This window comes from Schistocerca gregaria, chromosome X (genome assembly GCF_023897955.1).
Source record: "Schistocerca gregaria isolate iqSchGreg1 chromosome X, iqSchGreg1.2, whole genome shotgun sequence".
Taxonomy (NCBI): Eukaryota; Metazoa; Arthropoda; class Insecta; order Orthoptera; family Acrididae; genus Schistocerca; species Schistocerca gregaria.
Genome location: NC_064931.1, coordinates 25,952,433 through 25,979,774, shown reverse-complemented (window position 1 = coordinate 25,979,774; position 27,342 = coordinate 25,952,433). Strand labels below are relative to the sequence as shown.

Here is a 27,342-nt window from a genome sequence, read left to right as displayed (position 1 = left end):
AGGAACAGAAATCCAGGGAGTGTTTTCCAACAGGATAACGCTTTCTCAAATACCGCTATTGTAGTCCAACATGCTCTACTGAGTGTCCACATCTGTCTCCAATCGACCACATATGGGATATCATCGGACGCCAATTCCAGCGTCATCCGCAAACAACAGTAACCGTCCCTATATTGACCGACCAAGTGCAACAGGCATGGAACTCCATACCACAAACTGACATCCGGCACCTGTACAACACAATGCATGCAAGTCTCCATGTTTGCAATAAACAGTCTGGCAGTTACACCGGGTATTAATGTAGCAGCATTTCACTTTTGCAATGGCTTATCTCGCGCTTACATTAACCTGTGATCTTGCAATGTTAATCATGTATATATGTTACCTAGACAAATATATTCCCAATATTTTATTACTCTATATTAATTATTTTTTGGTGTTGCGATTATTTTCCCCTCAGTGTGTATTCCGCAAGCCACACTAGGGCGTGTGACGAAGGGTACTTGTGGTATTGTGTGTACAAAATACCTTCACCCATACCTGCACAGACATAACCGTAGGGTAATGGCAGTTGTGAGGGCTCCATTGTGAACAACACATTTTTTTTTTTTTGTTGGATCCACGTCTGCAGACCCGGACAGGGAAGGTGACTTCTGGAGAGCGATTGTATTCGAATCCAGAGTGATGGTCTGTAATAGCTTTCCTTCATGACGTCATAATATCACATTAATTTAAGGGAAAGTGTTGTGTGCATATCATCTACCTGTGACTAGCGTAAATTATAATATCTTTTAACTTTTGTGTTTTGCGGTTACGCCTCAGAGATGGGCAGAAAGCCTGTCATTCGTCAAAAAGCAGCACTCTGGCGGTCTCCTATTCAGCGTACGGCTGCGATTCACCAGCTCGCACGGAAAGAAGTAAGTATTAATTTTTCCCGCCCTCTGTTAGAGAGTGGAAAGATACACTCCTGGAAATGGAAAAAAGAACACATTGACACCGGTGTGTCAGACCCACCATAATTGCTCCGGACACTGCGAGAGGGCTGTACAAGCAATGATCACACGCACGGCACAGCGGACACACCAGGAAAGGCGGTGTTGGCCGTTGAATGGCGCTAGCTGCACAGCATTTGTGCATCGCCGCCGTCAGTGTCAGCTAGTTTGCCGTGGCATACGGAGCTCCATCGCAGTCTTTAACACTGGTAGAATGCCGCGACAGCGTGGACGTGAACCGTATGTGCAGTTGACGGACTTTGAGCGAGGGCATATAGTGGGCATGCGGGAGGCCGGGTGGACGTACCGCCGAATTGCTCAACACGTGGGGCGTGAGGTCTCCACAGTACATCGATGTTGTCGCCAGTGGTCGGCGGAAGGTGCACGTGCCCGTCGACCTGGGACCGGACCGCAGCAACGCACGGATGCACGCCAGGACTGTAGGATCCTACGCAGTGACGTAGGGGACCACACCGCCACTTCCCAGCAAATTAGGGACAATGTTGCTCCTGGGGTATCGGCGAGGACCATTCGCAACCGTCTCCATGAAGCTGGGCTACGGTCCCGCACACCGTTAGGCCGTCTTCCGCTCACGCCCCAACATCGTGCAGCCCGCCTTCAGTGGTGTCACGACAGGCGTGAATGGAGGGACGAATGGAGACGTGTCATCTTCAGCGATGAGAGTTGCTTCTGCCTTGGTGCCAATGATGGTCGTATGCGTGTTTGGCCCCGTGCAGGTGAGTGCCACAATCAGGACTGCATACAACCGAGGCACACAGGGCCAACACCCAGCATCATGGTGTGGGGAGCAATCTCCTACACTGGCCGTACACCTCTGGTGATCGTCGAGGGGACACTGAATAGTGCACAGTACATCCAAACCGTCATCGAACCCATCGTTCTACCATTCCTAGACCGGCAAGGGAACTTGCTGTTCCAACAGGACAATGCACATCCACATGTATTCCGTGCCACCCAACGTGCTCTAGAAGGTGTAAGTGGTTCGATGAACACTCTGCCTGGCACTTAACTGTGAATTGCAGAGTATTCGCGTTGATGTAGAAATACTTCTTGTTTATTCTCTGCCTTATGCCAGACACACTGTTTTCCTTTTTCTCATTATTTGACTACATATGTGCATATGTATGTTTCATCGTATGGGGATCTCGTTTTTGTTTCTGAAGCTGGGCAATATGAAACTTGAGGTTAACAGGTTGTCTCGTAGTTTAGGAAAAAATTAGTTTTTCTAATAAAAACCAAGTAACAATTAAGTGACAAAATGTATGATAACAGTGTGCATAATATCATCCCCAGAAACATGCCAAGGATGCACAATATGCCAAAAATAGTGACATACCGTCAGGTCGCAGAAAGTGTAACAGCAAGCTACCCTATAAAATGCATATTTTAAGTTATGCAGCCTGACGCTGAACCACAGTATACCACACATACGAGTCGAAAAGTGAGTGGGTAGACAGTGAGAAAAAGGGAAGCACTATTTTTTGCAGAAGGAGGGCTTAAAAGTAAAGAAAAACAAATTTACCTCTATGCGAGGATATCAGAATTCTTATGTGCATAAATATACAAAATTTCTCGCTTTCGTTGGTGAGAAACCAATATCCTCTAAGAAGCAAAGTTTTATCTTCTCTTAGTCAATAATGGTGTCAAGAATCGCTGCTGTATCCCTCCAGGCTGGCTCAAAGAACCAAAGTAAATGGCATATCGTTACGAATGGAACGGAAATTGAAACAGGATCATTTTTAACAAATGCAAAGGATATCACTAACGCGTCTCAAGCTGGGTGTCATATTTTTAATCTTTTGAAGGGAAGCATGGTCGTAATCTCTCAGTCGTAACTCAACACAGCTGACGTTAGTGCCATTCGGTAGCCATCACCGGGGAGAAAGTCCTGTCGGAAGGTGTGCACGCCGCCTGCGGCCTAGTTGAAAGCAGCTTGCACAAGCTATCACTCCTGCACTTCCTTGTTACCGAGGCTGCGCTATAGAACTACCTACCATTTTTATACCAATTAGTAAACAAAGATCTTGAACTGTAAGCACATCAAGGGAATTAAATTACTACGATTAGTCTTGGCCGCGAAATAGCGGTGGCATATTTTGTGCAATACACTCTCAATCGAGATAATTGATCGTTTTTCCATAATTATTTTTGCTGCCACTGTTATTTTTATGTTAGAAACGTTTGCTGGAACTTTACCATGGCTGTACAGTTTGAAAGGAAACACTTACTTCCAACCGTGGCTGATTATATCGAGAATGATGACCACGTCACGACACAACCAAAATATATAGAATACCAAAATACATAGAAAGATAGGTCCCTTATCATTTAGCTACAAAATAGTAGGTCAGCAACTGGAAGCAGTTAATTCCATAAATTATCTGGGAGTACGCATTAGGAGTGATTTAAAATGGAATGATCATATGAAGTTGATCGTCGGTAAAGCAGATGCCAGACTGAGATTCATTGGAAGAATCCTAAGGAAATGCAATCCGACAACAAAGGAAGTAGGTTACAGTACGCTTGTTCGCCCAATGCTTGAATAGTGCTCAGCAGTGTGGGATCCGCACCAGGTAGGGTTGATAGAAGAGATAGAGAAGATCCAACGGAGAGCAGCGCGCTTCGTTACAGGATCATTTAGTAATTGCGAAAGCGTTACGGAGATGACAGATAAACTCCAGTGGAAGACTCTGCAGGAGAGACGCTCAGTAGCTCGGTACGGGCTTTTGTTAAAGTTTCGAGAACATACCTTCACCGAAGAGTCAAGCAGTATATTGCTCCCTCCTACGTATATCTCTCGAAGAGACCATGAGGATAAAATCAGAGAGATTAGAGCCCACACAGAAGCATACCGACAATCCTTCTTTCCACGTACAATACGAGACTGGAATAGAAAGGAGAACCGATAGAGGTACTCAGGGTACCCTCCGCCACACACCGTCAGGTGGCTTGCGGAGTACGGATGTAGATGTAGATGTAGATGTAGATATATGTGCTGGTATGACGACCGTAGTATGAAAATATTATTTGACTACGTCTGCGGCGTAAAGAATCATTTAAAAAGGAATCTATTTGGCAAATGGTTCCGCGTAGATATATGTGCTGGTATGACGACCGTAGTATGAAAATATTATTTGACTACGTCTGCGGCGTAAAGAATCATTTAAAAAGGAATCTATTTGGCAAATGGTTCCGCGTAGCTCTCATCATATTCATTTTTCATTTCCAAGATGTCATTTCGATTCACCATTCTAGTCTTCAAACGCATTTGAAACTGTAGAAATTATACGAATAGGGTAAAATTACTGTCTGTGTAAGGGAAAAGATGCGCATGAAGCGAAAAAGTACCTAATGAACTTTTCAATCAGTTTTACGTGACACGGAAAGCTATTCACAATTTTCAACTAGCGTGCGTATAATAATTTTCTTGAGTTTATCCTGGTTCTAATTGTTCTACGACATCTCACGCTCGCAGTTTTTAAACGCTTCTAGCAGAAGTGGCAAGTTTGTTTCGCGAAGCCATATTTGTGTGGGGTGATACTAGCGGCACACCCTCTGCCAATACGTTTAGAGCTCCGCAGCGTGAAACTGAAGACTGGCTCACGAAAAGAATATACACACTTTTGCGTTATATGTATAATAACTGTTAAGACGTTTTTCCCAAATTAGCTATTATTACAAGAAAATTTGTCTAATAGCCACAATTAGACAGCTTGCTGGCCACGATCAGTGTTCAAGATTCAGACTAACAGACTGATAGTTTGAAAGTTATTAGCACTTATCGTAATGTGCAGGAGAAATGAATATCATCTACGTGCACGTAGCCGGCCGTCGTGGCCGAGCGTTTCTAGGCGCTTCAGTGCGGAACCAAGCGATTGGTACGGTTACAGGTTCGAATCCTGCCGCGGGCATGGATGGGTGTGATTTCCTTAGGTCAGTTAGGTTTAAGTAGTTCTGAGTTCTAGGGAACTGATGAACTCAGATGTTAAGTCCCATAGTGCTCAGAGCCATTTGAATCATTTTTAAGTGCACGTAGTGGTAGTTCCTCTCTCCTTGCAAGACCAACGTAGTTTCTATCATTTTTCATCAAATACTGTAAGCATCACATCAAGAAAGAAGTCTATTCTTTTCATCTACAAGAAACTAAAATACCCTTCTTGTTCCTCTTGAATAAAACGTTAATATGTGTCTTAAATTACATTTTCAGGTCAGAAATTGTAGGAAATTTATACATAAAAAAGAGCAGACAGTAAACGTTTATCCATTTTTATATCTAGGTGATGAAATCGAATGATGTTGCCCGTCAAGTGGATGTACATATCTGTATCTTTTGTGTGACATCGAAACAATAAAATAAAAGGTTTACAACAGCAATTTATTTTATTAGTATAATGTGTGTCGAAATGAAACAAGTACTGCATGACTCTAGTAGAATTAATCTCATCGTTAAATGTTTGCCAGAATCAGTGAAATGCACATTTGCCAATACTGGACACTAGAAAACGTAGTTCTTATTAACATTCTAGCTCCCGAATGACGTAAGGTCTTTACGAATGTAAACGAGAAACACTCTAGGATTAAAATACGAAGCTACAATGCTCGTAAACAGTCCATATCGGAGTAAAACAAAAGAAGACTCTAAACCTTGGCTGACACAAGATAAGTCGGGATAATATTGTAGGTTCGAAGTCTGAAACCTGATTTTACTCGTGTTAATGCAACACACGTTATCATTAATGAATTGTTTCTCCGGACCTTTGGACAACCCGAGGCCTATAACAGACTCGATGGAAGACACAATTCCTTTTTGAAACTAGTAGCTGAACGAATACTGTAAAGCGATTTTCTCGGCTTATTTCCAGGCCATCCTTCGCCCAGTTCCTGCGGACATTACGACAAAATATGCTGTACACAGATTTGGACGGTTATAACAAAATATGGGAGTTTTTTCCGCAAATCACTTTATAGGTCAAAAACAGGTGGTTACCAACTGTAAAGTTATTTGGGTGTGGCTAAGAGACGACGGGCCGAGCTTATCAGAGTCTAAAATATTCCTTAATACCAAAAAGGCAACGAACAAGTTTGAAATCATCAACGTAGCTCAAAATAATGTGAACCTCAAACACAAAAAATCAAGTTCCGGTATTAAAACGCAACATCTGTGAATGTGGGAAAGTGAACGTGAGGAACAGACTCGGAATCGCAGAAACTTCATCTGATCGCCAGGCTTCGGTTTATTGTGGGCTTCGATAACATCAATCATTGAGTTCTCTAAGCCTTAACAACAAGAACGATAGCTGATGAAGAAACGATGTCAATTTCCCGCTTCAGTCGCTACTATTTAAAGTCCACTACGACGAGATCGTCATCGGAGGATTTCGTTCTGTTCACATCGTGTATTGCATCTGCGTGTTGCATACGTGACGTCTTTTTGGCAAACAGCGATCAGGCGGTGTTCTTGGGATACAGTGAAATATTTTGTAGGGTACCCACGCCTTGCCTCACATTAGTGCCTCAGATGTTTATGTGCTTCGTATGGGTGACAGTGGTGAATAACATGAAAAGGGTCGACGGGCGTGACACTTCTACACGACGGACGTATAACCACAGAGTGCTAGTGCCTGGAGACCTATGACAACACTGAAATGCTGCGGAACTGTACGTGCGAGCCATTACTTCCTCCTACTTTTCCCCGTGTTGACACCAAACGTTGATAATCAACATTTCTGCTATTGCCACAATTCGAATTGATAAGCTCGGTTTTGAATATCCTCTGATGCTGAGAAGGTTCAAACGAAACAGCACGGAGCAAAATATTGGTGCGAAGTTCACTCTAGTATTTATCACGTGCCTACTTGTAAATTATAAATTTTCTAGACTTTTCAAGAAAACTGCTGCATTTATTTAAGAGCGACAATTCCTTAGTGTTTTTTGAAGACATCTAATTAGAATTTCATAATTTTGCACGGTCTGATACTAGTCACTTTCCAGTGCCTATTTAAATGCAGAAATCATACCTAATATCTGGTCGAAATTGCTTGAAGTGTCGTTAGAACGACATTTTGTGGCCTACATGACGCGGTATGCATATTTAGTCTACACGAAATTCTTATGAGAATTAAGAGGTACAGTCTGCAGAAACTAACGTAGTTGCTAAATTCTGTTTCGACATCCGAAGCACGCATGTCTTTCGCTATCAGTTACACTTTTAGCATAATACCGTAATTTAGGATAAACTTGCATTTACACAGCCACCAAAACTGTTCTGTCCTCACTGCTACAGTCTGTATTTATACCTGTAAAAGCTGACGTCGTCTTGTGCCTCATTACACCTATTTTTAACTGACTCTTTCTTGATCTTATATGACACATTATAACCGTATGTTGTTTTACCTTGATATAACTGACGCAGTATTGCTCTTTAATGGGTCACTGTTACCATCTGCGGTTTTATACCAAACAGGTGACACTATCTTACTCTTCTACGGCACGTGCTGCCGTCGAAACAGCTGACAACGTCCTACTCTTGTACGGCTGTGTTTATAATGCTACAGAGTACCGCCATAAGTATTCTAACATGTCTGTAACATTACATTCGACTTGTGGGAAACATTGCGTATTTCGAAAGTGAAGCTGATTTACGTTAAAATGTTACGTTACGCTAAAACGCGGCGTGCCCCACCTAACATCTCGACACGACTGCTACAGGCTGTGAAGTGTACGGTGGTCGATTAGACGAAACAGAGCAACGAACGACCTTGCGCAGCACGCAGCAGCTGGTTACGCAAGCCTCAGCCCCGTGACCGCCAAAGCGCCCCGGCGCGGCGGCAGCGCTTCCCGGAACAGCTTGAGTCACCTTCAGTGTCACGGCCGCGCGCCGGCTCATGACGTCATTTCACTGCCTCCTCCTCTTCGTCAGCCAATGTCGCTACGCGTTTTAAACCATCTCTTACTCATTTACATTCTCCGAGTTTTTTAATTCTTCCTCGATGTTTCTTCCCTATTTCATCACTTATATTGGCACTATTTTTCTTACTGTTTTTTTCCTTCGAAATATTTGGTGCTTTGTAGTTTGTTCATACTCTGGAATACCTTCTTCGATACTTTAGAATTCCTCAGCATGACTCTTTGTTTATTTTGTCTGAAAGTTGTACACTGTCAGTTTTTTTCTAGGTCGCGTTGTCCTCGTGTGGGTCCATTATAGTTTGAAATAATCGGTGGAATGAAATTGTCCACTCTTCTAATTTTGTATGTATAATGTCTTCTGCGCTTTTCTTAATCTGTACTACATCTAAATCTTTTCATGATTTTGGTCCGCAGCTCGTGGTCGTGCGGTAGCGTTCTCGCTTCCCACGCCCGTGTTCCCGGGTTCGAGTCCCTGCGAAGTCAGGTATTTTCTCTGCCTCGTGATGACTGGGTGTTGTGTGTTGTCCTTAGGTTTAAGTAGTTCTAAGTTCTAGGGAACTGATGACCATGGATGTTAAGTCACATAGTGCTTAGAGCCATTTGAACCATTTTTTTCATGATATTCATTCTGTTATTTCTGTTCCCTCACCATTATTTTCTTTTTTAGAGTCAGGCACCTTGCTGTGTTAAGAGCTTTTCGGATGACCACAGCTGCATGGTGTATAAAACATTAATAGATTATGATTTTTACTATACATACTGCTGCTTAAATGAAACGCTACTTCAGCCTTTTTAATTAGTGCTTTACCCTTAACTTTCTCTTTCCTTGTCCACTACTACTGTTTGTAATTTTTGCAGGAACTTCCCCAGTGTCTGTGGTGGTACCTACGACTTTAGCCTTCCCTTTCGCTTTCCTCAGCCCATTCTGATGCAGAATAATACTTCTGGTAGTGCTAAAAACTTGAAAACTGCCCCACGTATAGGTGGTTATGATTAAATCGCTAAGACAGTTGAGAATCTCAGAAATGTCACCACACAATAAGGCGGTAAGACACTGACCTCTTATTCCGGTTAATACACTGGGCTCGCATTCGGGAGGACGACGGTTCAATCCCGCGTCCGGTCATCCTGATTTAGGTTTTCCGTGATTTCCCTAAATCTTTTCAGGCAAATGCCGGGATGGTTCCTTTGAAAAGGGCACGGCCGACTTCCTTACCCATCCTTGCCTAATCCGATGAGACCGATGACCTCGCAGTTTGGTCTACTCCCCCAAAACAACTCAACCCTCTTATTCCGGCCGTGGTTTTCCTAATAATTTAATTCAAATTGCTGAATGGTTCGTTCGGCAAGGTGACCAAATTAAAGCAACAAACCACTGCTTCCCCGTTCTGTGTCTAAGTCACGATATAATCATATTAACTGTCAACACATGTCCCAGCCGCGCCGAGTGGCCACTCGGTTTTCAGGCGCCATGTCACAGCATGCGCGGCCCCTCCCGCCGGAGGTTCAAGTCCTCCCTCGGGCATGGGTGTGTGTGTGTTGTTAGTATACGTAGTGTGTAAGTGTAGGGACCGATGCCCTCGACGGTATGGTCCCTTAGGAATTCACACACATTCGAACACGTGTCCATACGATAGTGTTCTGCACGGAAGATGGCATTCCGGTCAACGGACAACCACGCAAGCGATGACGTTAGAGCACCCATCAAACGAGGTAGTATTTGTCGGGTAGTCCCACACCCACAATCGCTGTTTACACAGTCACAGTGGGTACAGTATGGCACAGAGAAGACGCCTGCCACACTCTCTGCAGTGGAGAGGCGTAGGAGGGACGGAAGCCACACAGTCGTAAAACTGATGTAGCCCAATGGGTTAAAGTGAATCGTTCTGTTGTTTGCCGCATGAGGTGACAGTTTGCAGAGACCGAAACTGTATCCTTAAGACCCGAGCAGAGCCGATCGTGTGTGACAAAAGAAAGAGAAGACCGTTATTTGCCTGTCAGGCTACAACAGTACCGTCTTAGTACTGCACAGCAACTGGCGTCTGACCTCGCACCATCCACTGGACGTGTTGTATCGAGGCAAACGGTGTACGGAAGGCTTCGGCAAAGTGGCCGTTTTTTTTTTTTTTTTTTTGTCGGAGACATGCTATATGTGCACCTCTGACGCGTCTTCACAAAAGGGATCGTCTAGATTGGAGTCGACAACAAGTCACATCGATGGTCTAACAGTGCACCAATGGTCATTTCATAGATCAGTCCCGAATTGATCTGGAGAGTGTGTCTCGACGAATTCGCATCTGAAGGGAATGTGGAACACGATTTCGGGACCCAAACATTTTGGAAAGAGATCGATGGCGAGAAGGATGCCTAAAGATGTGGGCAGCCCACTCGAACAGCTCTTCATGAAATTGTACGGGTGAATCGGAAAGGTTTAACTGCTCTCACGAGTCGTGACATGATCTTGAGACCTCACGTGCTGTTGTGCTGTGGGCCTAGACTTCGTATTAATGGACAATAATGCTCGAACTCATAGAGTGGTTGATGTTTTCTTGGAAACATAAGATATTACACGCATGAAGTGGCCTGCTCGCTCTTCCGATTTGAATCACATAGAGCTTATCTGGGATGCACTATGAAGACGGACTGCATCACATCCACCAAAACCTCCTCGAGACTTGCGAGCAGCTCTAAAGGAAAACAGGCGTCATTGCCTCAACATGAGATTGATGACACCATACACAGCGTGGCCCGTCGTTGTCAGATCTGTATTGTTGCAAGAGGCGGTCGCACTCCGTACCGAGCACATTAATCAGTTGCCGGAATGCGTGTGTAAATCCGTTAAGTTGCAAAAAAACGAAGAACATTTTTGTCTACCGTAATGCGTGTTGCAGTTGTTTACGTTCTGTATTCATTACATGCTTTCTACTTTACAATCACCTGTTTATAGTGTTTTGCGGCAAAACAAACTCAATTCCCGTTTTTTGCTTTAATTTTGGACACCATTATGTACTTACTCTGTAACTATTTATTTTCATTTTATTATGACGACAAATCCCATATCACTGTGAGATAATTCCTGAATGTATAAATAAATAATGTTGAAAATCAAATTACTATTATTAACTGTCGCGATTATTTTCTCGGGTGCTGCCAGTGGTCTTTGATCTCCAGGAAAACGGTAGAACTGTACGATGTGCTCGGTATCTGTGCAGTTTAAAATGTTCCTAATGAGTCATGTTTTCCTTCTGGCTGCTCCTTCTCAAAGTAAGTTGTAGATATTTTTATCTTTCCTTCCGGAGTTGGTATCTCGAGGTTGCAATCTTTCTCTCTCTCTTTTTATTTTGTTGCAAATTAGGTTTCACATTTCTTTTGCCGAACCAATTTGAAAGGGGTAATTCCTACAAGAAGAAGTAAACAGCATAAAACTGATTTCGTAAAACAACCTATTATCGCAGATTTTCGTCATCGTGAAAAAGTACGGATGGAAGATTAGGGTTTAACGTCCGGTCGATGACACGGTCATTAGGAATGAAGCTCAATATCGAATAAGAGAAAGCTGACGAAGGAAATCGGCAGTGTCGTTTTCAAAGGAACCATCCAGGAATTCATCTTAATCCATTTAAGAAAAAAACGAAAAAGCTGAGTCTCGATGGCAGGAGAGGGATTACGGTCCCGTTTCCACTAAATGGGAGTCCAGTATCTCCAGTGCTCCCGGCCTAAGTAGTGACGTCCAGTTCTGCTCAGCAGAAGTAGTTGCCTGTTTATCCATAGTAGTAGACAGAGTAGTCCTTCAGCGCAGCCTTTACGTAGGGCGCTTCTTTGGGGTTTATTCACTTTTTCCTGCTTAGGAAAAGGACATTTGTCTCCCAGGCAGTCACTCATGAACGGAGCTTTTGGACGTTCACGAAGGGTGCTGCCAAAAGAACGTAAAAAATCGCAACATTCACATCTAAATTAAAAATCGTCGTAACTGAGCAAAGCGATTACAAGTAAGTAATCCCGTTCTGGCTACAAAATCACATGTATAAATGCTTTCACTGATAATACGTTTCTTTAATTACTCTCGTTTGTTCGTCATGTGTTTCAGGTTATACTACAAATATACAGGATGAACGATAATAAAACCGACAAATTGCAGGGACGGATTCCTGACTGGAAATGGAACAAAAAAAGGTCTGGAAATGCATCGTTGACACTGTAGATAGCGCTGGCGAATTACAGTTCCTCTGACCCCGTGCCGTGTGTTCCTTGTGTGTTGCAAGCTTCATGATCGATCCAGTGTACCGTAAGCACCAGAATGGTCCGGCATTCATAAAAGGAAGAAGCCGAGATGGTGTTTGTGTACGGCCAAGCAGTTGGAAATGGTAGATAGCCGACACAGCGAACCAAGCCAAGTATCCTCACAGATACCAACAACATCACACCACATTTCAAGCCCTTTTTGGGCGTTTGAGCGATCATGGATCCTTCCAGACAAACGAACGTGCAGGGAGACGGCGGATTGTGCAAACACCAGATTTGGAGGAACGGGTTCTACAGGATACTGAGACGAACCCCAGTAAAAACTCCAGGCTAGTGGCCAGTCAACAGGGTGAAAGCCAAAGTACGATTGTGTGCACCTTGCATGATAATAGCTACTATCCGTATCACCTGCTACACACAAGCAACACGAGGCACGTGGTCAGAGAAACTGTTATTCGTCAGCGCCATCTACCGTGGCAACGATATGTATCCGGACACATGTCCATGTTTTTCCTCCACGTCCAGTGAGGAGTGCGTCCCTACAGTTGGTCGGTTTTATTGATGTTCACCCTGTATATTGAATGCACTTTGCACAACTTAACACACGTACGAACGTTTGTTACTGCTAAAAGACGATAAGAAAACGATGGTAACCCCATGCGTGGCGGTATCTTCTAACTTCCTTAACTCTAACGTGACGGCTACTCTCTTTATATCCGATCAAGTTCTGATTTCTTTAGTTTCAACTACAACAGAGAAAGTGAAAATGAGTGAACAAAACACCAAGAAAAATGAAAATTTCAATTTTAATTTTCCTTCTCCTGTAGCTCAGGACCTACACAAATAGACTAAAATTAAGTTTTTGCATTAGTTCCAGTAGTCCTACAGTTCTGATCACACATTTCCACGCACCCGAGCTCTATGAGTACACCTTACAAATATTTCTAGCATCTATTGCTAAATTGCAACTTCCCAATGTAGAACTAAAACACGTGTACCCTAGTGAGACATTTTAAGTTAGATTCCGTAAAGAGAACTCAAAACGCAGTTTAAACCGCTGTTTCTAATGTTCCGCTGACCTTGCAAACAGATCTCCACTTTTTGTTACCATATTTTTAATTTTCTAGTATTTCCCATAAGACTAACAGAAGTTTCTCAATAACATCTAACTGTACAATGATTTCAGAAGGATTTGGGCCAAAATTAAAGCTATCTACCCATCATTCTTTTGCTTTCACGTCCTTTGTTCTCGAATTGGTGCAATCTTGTAGGCGTTACTCACTGACGTGATATTTGTTCTAAAAAAAAAATAGAATACGAACATAATTATTAGTGGTATTTTAGTTTTGTTTTTACAAAGCGCTTTTGAAAATTGTCTAGCGTTACGGACTTCCAAGAACTTTTTTGTCCTCTGCGTATGTATGCACGCTGTCCCCTGTGTTGTCGTCTACCCACCAGACGATTATGCGTAGCTGGTTGACTAATGCATTCGCAGCGTCTGGTTAAACAGAATATATGGATAAACGACGGTAGTTGCAAACTTAAGTACATAATAAGATTTAGATTTCTCGAAATGTCAAGGGACGTTGTATATTGAAGCAAACACTAACTAACAACTAACAGCACTCGATTCTTCCAATAAAATTATTGAAGGTGCCAATTATTTCTGTTACCCCGCAGCGCTTCTGACATTGCTACGATAAATAAAACTGTCATGGGTAGACTCCAGAATCCTGATAACAGTATTAAAAAATGCTCAGAAAATTCAGGATACTGCCTAGGTTTGAGTTACACTCGTCAGTCTACTTATTCACTCTGAGACATTCCATACTGTCAGTAAACAATTCGAGGGACGGGTATAGAACAGTTATTTAAGTGAATTGCCGCTTCTCCAATACGTAATGATAACTATCTTTGGCAGAAACATTGTTAGTAAGGATGTTAAACAGTTATTCTTATGTTCCATTAACTGTGTCTAATGGAATACAAAGAAACTGCCCAATATTTCTGTGATTTATAGCTAACTAAGCCAATCCAGTAGCTACATTTAAAAGTGCTGTTACTGATGTCATTCTCTCCGTGTTCGAGGTAGCTAACACTTGTTTCACTCGACGTAGACGTAGGACTTTCGGAGCCTGCTGGTGGAAGAAATTGTCATAACCTGTATACGGTGGCAAGATTGCCCCGTACAGTTCCGTATCAGCCGGCCATTCACCAATGTTTTGCATGAATTTCAAAACTCTGTGTTGTTTCTCATAAATTGAAGACAACTGGCATTTTTCAATGAAGCATATGTGAACACTATTGTTACTTTCATTAATGAAACACAACATTTGAATAGTTCTTAGACATTTACGTCATTTACAGCCTAGATCAATAAATGAATTCCTACTATTTTTCTTTGCTCTATTTTTTCATGCTATTCCCAATTTTCTGGCCATCAACACACCTGTCTGCAAGACTGTATTTTTGTTAATCAACGCTAGGGTCACAACAAATCTATTACTTCAGATAGAGTTACATTACTCTTTTGTTAACTCACCCAGGAAGACCTGAACGAATGTGGGATTTAGTGGTTCAAATCTACATCTAATAGTCCAAATTTATATTTCCTATGGCAATCGTGCCACTCATGAAAATGCAGCCGAGGTGTTTATTTCAGCTATACCACTACTTCATCTGTCATTCTACATTATCCTCAAAAACCTGAAATTTGGCGGTATGTTAAGCTCTAACTCACCTTACTGTTTCACCATAAAGAACTTCCCTATTTTGAGACTTCCTTAAAATTTTAATTTTGTTTTAGGTATATCTGAACAGAGTAGGGAAACTTCGGCCTGTACTAACCGACGAGGTGGAGAACTGCCCACGGAGTGTGTGAAAACTGACCAGGGCAGCTGTACGTATGCATTTATCAAAGCCACCATACATTCAATCACATATCTTGGAACTGCCTTTGAGAGGGTACTAAGACAGTACGCGGTTGATAGTAGGCAGTCGATGTATTTAATTCTATTAAGAAGGAAAACGAAAATGGTAGTCAGGCTCGTCTCTATATCAAAACATCAACAATCGTCTTTTCCGAGAAACTCGCCGCTACGGATACTAATTTATGCCAATGCGGTTACGCTTGCAATTTATAGGCTTTCGGTACGTGCCCATACAGCCATATCAACACTGGAAATATGATTCTACAGTTTGTTTTGACAATGCAGAGTATGCATTAGTTTAAGTCGTGCCCTGAAACGAAGTAACAGGCTTGACAAAGGACAGATTCCAGCATAAAACAAATTTTACATCCTTGGTGTATCTTAACGAGTAAACAAGATGAAAATGGAACGCAGGACACACAGAGGTAGCGTGCTATAAAATCCCACTGATAACACAATAAAAAATGGTAAAACTCATTTGATACACATTTGAGATATTCCTAATTCGAGCCATAGTAATTACTATGTATCTAAATTAACAATAAAATGTTCTTTTGTGTGTCCTGTAACATTCTTTTTCAAAAGCTTTGGATAGATAATTGAATATTTGTACAAGTCTGTAAGTAGCATCTAGGTAGAACATGAGAATAGAAAACAATAACTAGGTTCGGGTATTACAGCCAACACCAGTATTGAGACACATACACACAGGCGGAAGCGGTCACGCTTGAACTAGCGGTCAACAATTAGAATCTCAGTAGTGATAAATAGAGTATTTGTAATGGACAAGAATGAGGGGCAGACAGATATTAATTTTCGTCAGAATGTTCGCCAGTGTCTTAAATAACAAACATATCCTGAGAGAAAAAAGATTTGCGTCACTGCTGTTGGCGACAGGTCTGCGGGATGAGCGAGGTCACACAGTGGATAAGACATTGTACTCGTATCCAAGAGGGTTCAAATACCAATTCCGTCATCTTGATAGAGATTTGTCCTAGTGTCCCTAAATCACACCTTGACCTTTCATTTTCTAGCCTGTTGATCTTACACATTCTATCCTATCTCCTGTCTTTTTTTCCTTCCTACTCAAATAATTTGCAGTTAAATTCTTCCAGAAACTCAGTCTAATGCTATTTTTAGGTTTTATTTATTTGTTACGATGATACGTATATACCGTATATACATTGCCCGACAAAAAAGTGAAACATCCAGAAGACATGGTCAGATGTTAACGTAACTTCATGTTGCTGCTTGTATGTAAATAACCAGAGTTGCAGTTTTGCTAAGATTTGAATTGTGGTTGTAAGGCCGTGGTCCAAGGAATAACTCCCTGCCTAACTTTTCGTCTTCCACTGCTGTGTTTTAAAGACTCAGAAAGCTGTTACAGATTCAGATAGGCGCAGCAAGCGGAACTGTTTATATGTATCCACGCAACGGTCGTTTCGTGACGTTATCGGACGGCTGCCTAAAACCGCTGAGTCGCGCCGACGTATGCTGTGAGCTTGTAGACAGGGAGAGTTGGTAGTGCTTCTTTCATTTGCCAAGACTCACAATTTGGTTAATTTCAGTCCTACTCCTTTCCTGTTGAAATTTTTTTCGCTCTTTTGAATTTCTATAGCCTCTCTGTACATCCTGGCGTGGTAATTATGAGGTCTTGCTAAAACCACAATGTAAGAGAAACGAATTTGGTAGTTTCCCGATCAGAGCGCGTGATGTGCTGCTGCTGATTCATCCGACTTGCCCAGGCGACAATTGCTGGTGTGTTCCTTGTGGCTGGCGTTAATGCTTCTTTTTGTAATTCCTATGTACAATTGGCTGCAAGGGCAAGGGATTTTATATATTCCCCTTCTGCTGGTTCTTTTTTATTAGAAGCTCTAGATCAGTAGTCGTCAAACGTTTTTGCTAAAGAGACAATACCGACATTGTGGAGCGGTACTTAGGGCCGCATATGTACCAATCTTATTATTAAAAGGTTACCTTAATGAACTGGTATGTTATGAACCCCCAACAGACTAGCCATTGTAAGGGCGCGACAAGTTGACCGCTGGCGTGCAAGTACTGTTAGTAAAAATTGGCTCCATCCGGAACACTTCGTGTCGACTGTTCTACGCTTCAAATTCCTGGCACCCTAAGCGAACCCAAATCTGCGACACTGTAATTGCCTGACGAAGTGTTTTTGTGTTCTGTATGTGAGCTGATGATTAATTAATAACAGTAACTATATGCATATTTAAATGCAATATGAAATATTACACACGATCACAAATGTTTATTAAATATTTTCAATGTCATTTTTATTCTGCTGATTGCACTATGCTATAAACAGCCTCGGCCATGGATGTGTGTGATGTCCTTAGGTTAGTTAGGTTTAAGTAGTTCTGAGTTCTAGGGGACTGATGACCTCAAATGTTAAGTTCCATAGTGCTCAGAACCATTTGAACTATCCTAGATGCAGCCATGCGGGTTGTGGGGAAGGGTACTTAAACTCAGACAGTTATTTATGGATACACTCCCACATCTGTTCCGTTTGTTGGTCGTCAAAATGTTTAGGTGATACCCAATTACTTTCCACATCATCGCCAAAATCTCTTCCTCACCGCCTCAGCAGCGTATTGTATTGGTGCCGTAAGAATTTGCACATCGCGAACTAGTGAACTGAAAGCCACAAAAAACGTCAAGAGGGATTATACCTGGAGAATGTTGTGGCCACGGTGATCGACCGTCTCTGCTGATATATCTGTCCAGAAAGGGTTCACCCGAGAACCGGTGAGCAAATAACCCCCCCGGGCGCTCCATCCCCTTGTTGCAAAACTACCCGTGGCCGTGATTAGAACTGGAACCATAAAAACATCGTGTGTTAAGCTAGCTGTATCTGGTATACTTACTTCCTTAGAAATAAATTTTTACAATCATAGAAAGAGTTCACGCAGGCCCCGTACTTACCCCTAGGAAGACGAAAAGGAAGACCACGGGCGTTAAGTTGCGTGGAAGTTATAAAGACCGTGCGTGAAGATGCACTTAAGAAGAAATGAGATTCAGGACGACTAAGATTCGGGATGCGGGACAGCTTAAGGAGCCGCACCAGACTCCAGTACTATTGAAACGCAGATGGCAAGTAACGGGCGGACACAGTCGCTACCCGCTTTGGATACGAGCAGCAGTAGGAGTGGGTGTACTCACTCGTTGACGATTCCCACGGAAGCGTAGCGGTCGGGCCTGGAGCGGCGGTACGTGCTGACGATCTCCGTGGGCGGGCGCAGCGGCGCGCGGCTCTGCGAGCGCAGCACCTTCTCGATGTCCGCGCGGTTCCTCAGGCTCACCACGGGGTGCTTCCACACCGCCTCCTCCCGCACTATGTCTCCGTATCTCTCGAACATGTCTGCAAACCAAATATTAATCCTAAACGTCACCCTAACACCGTAAGCAAAAGTAGCGAGCCACGAGTAAAGTATCGTATCGATGGTAGGCAATGAAAACCTCGTAACTCCATTTTGTTAAATTTTACAGGAGAAGCAAAACCGGTTTATTAAAAAATGTACAAAGTGATATGGATGATGCTGCTACATGTGTAACTAAACAGTAGAAGTCTACTTTTTGACAGATCGGAGAAATCCGTGCACTTTCAAATCTCTCGTCGATAATGGAGTTAGTGGGTACTGGAATAGTTAGGTTTCACAGATAGCTGGAGTTAAAAGGTTTTCATCGACATACTGATTAAGAAAAAGCTAGTGCCTTCAGCTGGGCCCTAGGCAGATCAGTCTGCGGACTGGTGGCTGTAAAGGAACCAACCGAACAGGAATCTGACTCTACACTTGAAGATGACGAGTAGGAAGCTCGTCGAAACGTTGCGATAACACGACGCCGAGATTCGGCTGATAACCTGAGAAGATTTCACCAATGAAATTCGCCGCGAAGTCTTGCATTCCCACATAATACTAACACTTATACCGAATTTCAACTATAAATGTGGCCGCCTCCGTAGATAAGTGGTCATTTCGGCCTGCCACGTGAAGAACCTGGATTCGATTCCCGGTAGTGTCAGGGATTTTTCCTTGGTGGCAGGAATGGTAGGCGGTGCACTCAGCCTCGTGAGACCAACTGAGGAGTTCTCGACTGATTAAAAGAGGTTCAAAGGTCAAGAAACCTGGCAAAGATCTGGAGAGCGGTGTCCTGACCACATTCCCCTCCACATCGTCTCCGATGATGCCATTTGCAGAGTATGAGGCGGAGGCTGTCTAGGGCCAGAACGCGGAACTTAACAGTAAACATAATGAACTTAAAACTTAAAGTCACGTTTCAAAAAAAAATGGTTCAAATGGCTCTGAGCACTATGAGACAGAACTTCTGAGATCATCAGTCCCCTAGAACTTAGAACTACTTAAACCTAACTATCCTAAGGACATCACACACATCCATGCCGGAAGCAGGATTCGAACCTGCGACTCCGGCCGGCTACGACACGTTTCAATGAAAGATCCAGTGTAACTGATCGACAAGATCATATAGGGTGAATCACCCCTTTCTTTCGTGAACGGTTCAAGACATGGGAACAAGGTTATCGGGAAATGATAGTAAGCAAAGGGGCATGTAGTTTTCTTATATGGGTACTGTTCTTAACTCTTGTAAGAACAGAGATCACGACTCATTGCATTTATTGGATATTGAAAGCTCTCCTGCCTGATATTTTAAACATCAGGTCGCACATAATAAAATTTTACATTTGTTCCACATTACTGGCAAAACTTCTTTTGAGCAATGAAACAAGGGTAGTAAAAATCAGTTACAAAGAAAATTAAATTAGTTATGGGAAACAGAGTTAAAATAACATATTGTTAGTAATTTTGAAACAAATAACAGAATGATAGGTAAGGGATGCTCTGCAATTTTTCAACTGTTGAAACAAAATATAACATATAAATTATGTTTCGCGTTGCTATTCCAGGTGGGACGGCCTCGGCACAAACATCGAGCTTGTCGCCCTTGAAGTAGCGTACAAAATCACGTCTCCTTACATTACTGAGTGAAGTACATCATGAGTTACACTGTGTGTATTTGTTTCTACTGTTTAAGAACTAGTACCACTTATTATATCTTTCAAGTGTTTATGTAGGGCATACCTGTTGCACTGTTTGTTACTATAGCTAGACGTAGCTCTACATGTTGTATATGTGTTGTTATGTCGTATGTTTGTGTGCATGACGAGTGCCATAGGCGGGAGGGAAGCCGCAGATGATGTTAAAAAAACATACTACTCGAAGCCGCAGATGATTTGAATCTCATGAAATGCTGCGAAAATAGCCGATTTTCGAAGCTAAATCAGGTCTGTGCAGAGGATATTCAAACAAATATAATTTGAAACATGTGAAGAGCGCTCTAATTTTTGTGGCGATGTGCGAACAAACAATGAAGTGCAGCAAACAATACGTCCTAGCTAAATCTAACACATCTTTTATTTTTAACTGCTTTTGTAACCTTAGAAAATATGATAAACAAAGAGTTAAAATACGTTTCATATGAACGAGTTTACACTCTTCACAGGCAGATGGCGTATAGAACTTCCCTCCCTTGTGTTAACTGACGACTGTGCCGACGGGAAAGACATCCTACCACAAAGTTAAAATTAAAAACAAAAGAAGCTAAATCATAAAACAGCAGACTTCAGACGACGTGATAAAACATAAGAAAGAGAAGGAACTGACAGCCATTAATTTTTTTGCTTTGTACCATAAAAGGAAGCAGTTACACGCCTTTTCTGTCTGGAAGGACAGCGGCTGTAACCTCCTCTGAAGAAAAGCCTTCCGCGTGGCGAACTGATGTGAACTCATAAGTATATTACGTTTCTCACGACGTCCACATATGGAACACATGTCTCATCTCCTGTAACTATGTGCTCGGGAGAACAATAACCTTCGTTTGCGTACTATAGCGTCCCGTAGTGTCTTACAGATATCAGAAGGAAACTGGGACATTCAACGTCAAAAAATCTTTCGGTCACCGAAGGTGCTAGTTACCATTTCATACAGAAAAAAACACTATCAATAAAAGTTCATTGATGACTAAAAACTATCGTCCACTCCTTACCAAATCGTAGACATGCGGGCACCAGTGACTCAGAGTACTGGCACTCATAACATTCTCTCCACAAAGTGCTCTAATTTCACGGTGAATGTATTTTTTAATTTGTCGCTGAGAAAGACTTCTTTTAGCGATAGCTTCTGGAACTGAAAGCATTAATCAGCAGGGGTTGCGGATGCAATTCAGAATGTTTCTTAGAGAAGAAACAACGACATAGCGATCTTCTTTCTGACAAATGAATGTGTGCTGGCCAAAGCTATATTAGATGTACATTACATGTTATTGCGTATCCTCTTTCCAGCGCGTCCTACAAACGGAATTTACTGTCAGAGTTTGCCAGGTATATGAATGGTTTGATAAATAATTTCGATGCCTCTCTGACGCTGTTAACACAGGAAATTGCTGTACACACAAATGTTTTTCAGTTCCTCATGTAAAAAAAAAAAACAACAACAAAAAAAACCGCTAACGTTGAATAAAAGCAAATATGACGAAATTTTTATAAACTAAAGAATTTTTCAAATACTTGAACGTTATATGATCGTGACCACCACAGCCTAGTATCAGCAGTTATCATAGTTTTCAGCAGCCACATCACACGATGTGGACGTCATTCAGTCGGGTGTTGATAGGTGTTCGCGAGTATCTGCGACCGAACTGTGAGTAGAACTACCACAGCTGCTGAAGGGTGGGTGACGATACTGTCACACACACAATACTTCGCTTGAAGAGGTCCCATAGCTGTTGGAATGGATTAAGATCACTGCCCAGATAATTATTTTGAACTCCTGCTCGTGTTCTTTCGGATGTTTGCGAAAACCTCTTGACGTTTCACGAGGTGCATCATACTGTTGAATAAATCTTTCGCCAAGTGGAGGATAATCTTACTGTGCATGTGAATGAGATTGTTGACTACGTATTCAAAATGAAATCCATTAGGGATGTTGCGCACAGCGATTACGTAATAGAAATTGCCATGTAGACGTTTCCCAGCTAGTAAAGGGACCCACACTGCCTTGTGTTCTTAGCGTTGGTTGCAGACCGGTCGTTTTATATATTTCTTCTGACATGCCTACGTGTATCCGCCGTATTAAGCATATAATACGGCTCACAAGCCCAGCATCCATACTGAAAATTAAAAAATAATCGTAGAATCGCTTTTCTGTCAGTCAGCTGACATTAGCATAGGCGCGGAAACCATCCATCTGCTTAGGAGTCTCTTCGTTCGTCTGTTGTAGTAACACTAGTCTGTTTACCCCCTGGCTTATGTGGGCCGTGAGATGTTCAACTATACAGAGGCGGTTGGCCTTCATGTAGAGTTAGTCGATGTTCACCTCAGACGTTCATGGCATTAGGACCATATCCATTATTCACAGATGTGACATTAGTCCAGTCACGTACATTTTCAAAGCAGAAGTATTTTATAAACTCAAAAATTTCCCTTTTTCAAACAGGCTATCAAACTTATCGCGAAAACCTAGTGTTATCACTTTGAACACGTCGCTTCGTTTACGCATGGCGGTAATAAGCGATAGACGTACAGACGGTACATGAGCCCCCTAATACTGGCTGTCTCAAAACTTTATGGTCAACATTACACAGACGGTAGAGGCTCTTATAATGAGACCTTTCGGACTGGGCCTGTTCGATCTTCTTCATACAATGCATAACAAAACATGTGAAACGCCCAGAAGACATGGTCGGATGTCAATATAACTTCGCACACGTGCGCACCATCGGCGGGTATGGGAATGATTAGAGTTACAGTTCTCTGCGCCAGGTAGAAAGGCCACTGGAGTGTATTAGTGATGGTCATGTTTAGTGTTGTTATCGGGTCTGCAGGGGATAATTATATTTTACAGGTCTAGTGCCACACGGCCAAATTTAGGAGCAAATCTCCACAGTCATGGGACGTATCAGTACATGAAATTATAACAGAAAAATAAAATCTTTATGAATCCTAAAAAGACGTCAAGTTATAAGTTCAGGTAAACGCAATCAACAATATAAGACAGCAGTTGGCTTAATTTTCATGGAACTAATCGACAAAATAGAAGGAGAGAACCGTGAGGAAGCTCTTTGGCTTAGATTTGATTGCGCCTGGACTACTGGTAAGATTTTTTAATTCTTGTGGTAGCTCATTCAAAATGGATACAGCAGAATAATGCACGCCTTTCTGCTCAAGAGTGAAGGCAATGGGATCCAAATGCAGATTGAATTCCTGCCTAGTATTAACTGAGCGAAAGCTGCTAATTCTTGTTAACAAGAAATGACAGTAAAGAATATATATTTTGAGAGATCAATGAACAGCGGACAAGAAGAGGTTCGCGAACTTACACCACTTATTGCCAGAACCGCCCGTTTCTGAGCCAGAAATACACTTTGAGAATGGGAAGAGGTACCAAGTGGTTCAAATGGCTCTAACCACTATGGGACTTAACATCTGAGGTTATCAGTCCCCTAGACTTATAATCACTTAAACCTAAATAACCTAAGGACATCACACACATCCATGTCCGAGGCAGGATTCGAACCTGCGACTGTAGCAGTAGCGCGGTTTCGTACTGAAGCGCCTAGAACTGTTCGGCCACAGTGGCCGGCGGAAAAGGTACCCCAAAATATAATATCATTTGTCATAAGAGAGTGAAAATAGGCGAAGTAGAATCCTTTTCGCGTCGAACTATTTCTTATTTCAGATAGCGTTCTAATAGCAAAAGTGGCAGCATTAAATCCTTAAACAAGATCCTGAACATGGGCTTTTCACGACAGTTTACTATCTATCTGAACAACTAAAAACTTCAATTGTTCAGTTTCACTAATCGTATTCCCATTCTGTAAAATTAAAACGTCGGATTTTGTGTGTTAGAAACTGTAAAAACTCGGCCTTACTGTGATCTGACGTTAGTTTATTTTGTACAAGTAATGCACTTTTATCTTGAACGGCACTATTTTAAATAGTACCGACGTTGCACACAACATCTTTTACTGCCAAGCCAGTGTCATCAGCAAACAGAAAGGTTTTAGAATCACCTGTAATAGTAGAAGGTATATCATTTATATAAATAAAGAGCAGGAGTGGGCCTAGCACTGAACCCTGTGGCACTTCTCATTTAACCATGAACCCACTCGGACCTCACATCATAGCCATTCTCAGTACTGTGGGTAATGACCTTTGGATGTCTGTTCTTAAAGTAAGACGTGAACTAATTGCGAACTACTCCCTGTATTACATAATGGTCCAATTTCTGGAGCAATGTTTTGTGATCACACAATCAAACGCCTTAGTTAAATCAAAAAAGATGCCTAGCATTCGAAATATTTTGTTTAATTTATCCAGTACCTCACAGAGAAAAGAGAACATAGCGTTTTCAGTTATTAAACGACTTCCATTTCCAAACTGTTCATTTGACAGCAAATTATGCAATATGAAATAATCAATTATCCTTACATACACAGTCCTTTCAATAAGCTTAGCAAACACTGATGCCACAGAAATTGGTCTACAACTGTTTTCATTATTTTTTTCTCATTTTTTTTATAAAACGCCTTTACTACTGAGTACTTAAATCGTTCAGGAAACTGGCCATTAGTAAATGAAAAATTAAAAATATGGCTAAGTACAGGGCTAACATGTGCCGCGTAGTACTTTACTAGATACTCCACAATATCCGTAAGTGACATATTGAGCGAGCACTGTGACGGACACGGAGGTGCCACGTATTCGTCTGAGACAGCGTTATCAGCACCTGACAGAATTTGCAAGTGGCCTCTTTTTGAGTCTCCGTTTGGCCGTCTGGTCGAATCGTGCAACATCTTAGTTTTCGGGTTATTCAGAGGTGACAGTGGCTCGGCGTGGTTCTGTTTGGGAAAGTGAGGACAAGGATATTCGTTGTCAGTGTACCGGTCGGCCACGTCTGCCCATCACAAGGGAGGATCGCTGTACTGTGAACCAGGAACATCGTAACCCATTCAAATCTGCGCCTGCCATCCGAGAATTACTAATGAATTCACAGCAACGTTCTGTGTCATCTTTCACCATTGGTCGGGGATTAGCAACAGCCGTAATAGGGAATAACCCTTCCATGTGTAGGCTGCCGTTAATACAAGACAAACGGCTGCATCTGAAGTGATGCGAGAACCGGGAAGTATGGACTGCTTATGTATAGTGTCGAACTGTGTTCAGCGATGAATCAAGTTTCTGTACTATCCCTGAAGGACATTGTCGGCTAGTATGGTGGCGATATGGGGAGATTTCCCGTTCTTCCAGTATTTTGGGAAGGCATATCGGTGTTTCACGGAATGGGAAGCCACCGACTTGGCTTCAGATCGCGGCTTACGGTGATCAATGGAACTCTTGACAGCACAACACTATGTCATGGGCATTGTGCGTCCTCATGTGTAACCCCTCACGCTACAGTATCATGATCTCCACCCACACATGACACGTACAGAGGGTGGACAAAAATGAGAAAACACCAAAAACATAACACATTACCATGCCTAATACGGTGTAGGAAAACCGTTTGCGTTCAAAATAGCTTCCAGATATATAGGAATGAATGAATACAAGTACTTTTTTCCCGCAAAATAGTGACACGTTCAGGTAAAGGTGATGGAAATGTGCAACGGTTACGCAACCTCCTCTCCAAAGCAGACTAAAATGGCTCTCTAATATTGAGATCAGGTGCCTGTGGTAGCCAGGGGAAATGCGGCAGTTCATCCACATGCTCATAAAACCAGTCTTGCAAGATGCGAGCTGTTTGAACAGTGGTCCTGCTGGCTTTGAACACAGCCTCACCATTTGGTACCGTGGGAGGGACCTGAGCTACCAAAATGGTCACATAATCCTTCACAGTAACGCGACCTTGCAGAATAAGCATCGGGCCCATCGACTACCGCGATGTGAGTGCTCATATCATCACCGACCCCTCGTCTTGTTTCTCTCTTTTGATGTAAAGTTTGAGAAAGGACTCGTCCGACCACGTAACATTCTTCCATTTCTTCATAGTACAGGTTTTATAGCGTCACCACCACTTTTTCCTGCTACCAGCATTTGCATCACCGATGAGTGGTTTTGTAATTCAAGTTCGCCCTGCAGTTCCCTGCTTAAAGAGAGACTCAACACACACTTTTGTCTGAGTTGTTACTCAGCTGAAAATGTTTTCTTGCTTTCCCTGTGCGTGGTATAAATTTTCTGTGAGGTGCCTCTGGAAACACCAAACAATTTGGGTCCCTCGGTTACCAAAATACCCACCATATGTGCACCAACAATGTGTCCACGCTCGAATGCACTTAGCTCCGATATAATGTACTCACAACCACACTTAACTCTAGAATGAAATTTCCACTCTGGAGCGGAGTTCAAACGGTTCAAATGGCTCTGAGCACTATGCGACTTAACTTCTGAGGTCAACAGTCGCCTAGAACTTAGAACTAATTAAACCTAACTAACCTAAGGACATCACAAACATCCATGCCCGAGGCAGGATTCGAACCCGCGACCGTAGCTGTCACCCGGCTCCAGACTGTAGTGCCGAGAACCGCACGGCCACTCCGGCCGGCGTGGAGCGGACTGTGCGCTGATATGAAACTTCCTGCAGATTAAAACTGTGTGCTGGGCCGAGACTCGAACTCAGGACGGTAGAGCACTTGCCCGCGAAAGGAAAAGGTCCGTAATTCGAGACTCGGTCAGGTACACAGTTTTAATTTGCCAGGAAGTTATACTTAACTCTGTTCTGAGCACAACTGACATGTGAAATGTATTGAAAACATTGCACAGCTACAGTTCACGGTTAAATGGAACAGTGCAACCTGCAGGCATAGCTACGATCTACAGTTATGCTGAAGTATACGTCTCTCGCTGTATTTCCATATTTTGTCCTCCTCCTGTATCTTGAGGTACTTCCACGGCCAGCAAGATATCCACACCTGGCCTCAGTACGTGAGCAATCAGCCCCTGTGCCGGTATCGAGGACATCAAGGGTCAGTTACAGCTATTACGGGACAGTTTGCCCTAGGAGAGGATACAACAGCTTTACGACGCCCTCCTCAAATGAATCAGGGCATGCAACCAACCACAGAGGGTGCACGGTCATGCAGATGAATAGGCTGATACTACCAGGTTCTCTGCAAATTTGACTCGATTTTGTAATTACTGAAATAACATCACCTACTCT

General features: G+C 42.6%; 1 protein-coding gene across 2 annotated transcripts in view; it reads right to left on the bottom strand.

Moving 5' to 3' along the window:
• The window catches only part of LOC126299150 (ecdysone 20-monooxygenase), a 303,859-nt gene that overhangs the window by 34,283 nt on the left and 242,234 nt on the right, over positions 1–27,342 (bottom strand). For both annotated transcript variants that reach the window (XM_049990918.1, XM_049990919.1), the window contains exon 5: positions 18,272–18,470. In XM_049990918.1, the coding sequence (XP_049846875.1) occupies positions 18,272–18,470 (199 nt within the window). The remainder of the gene's footprint in view (positions 1–18,271; positions 18,471–27,342) is intronic.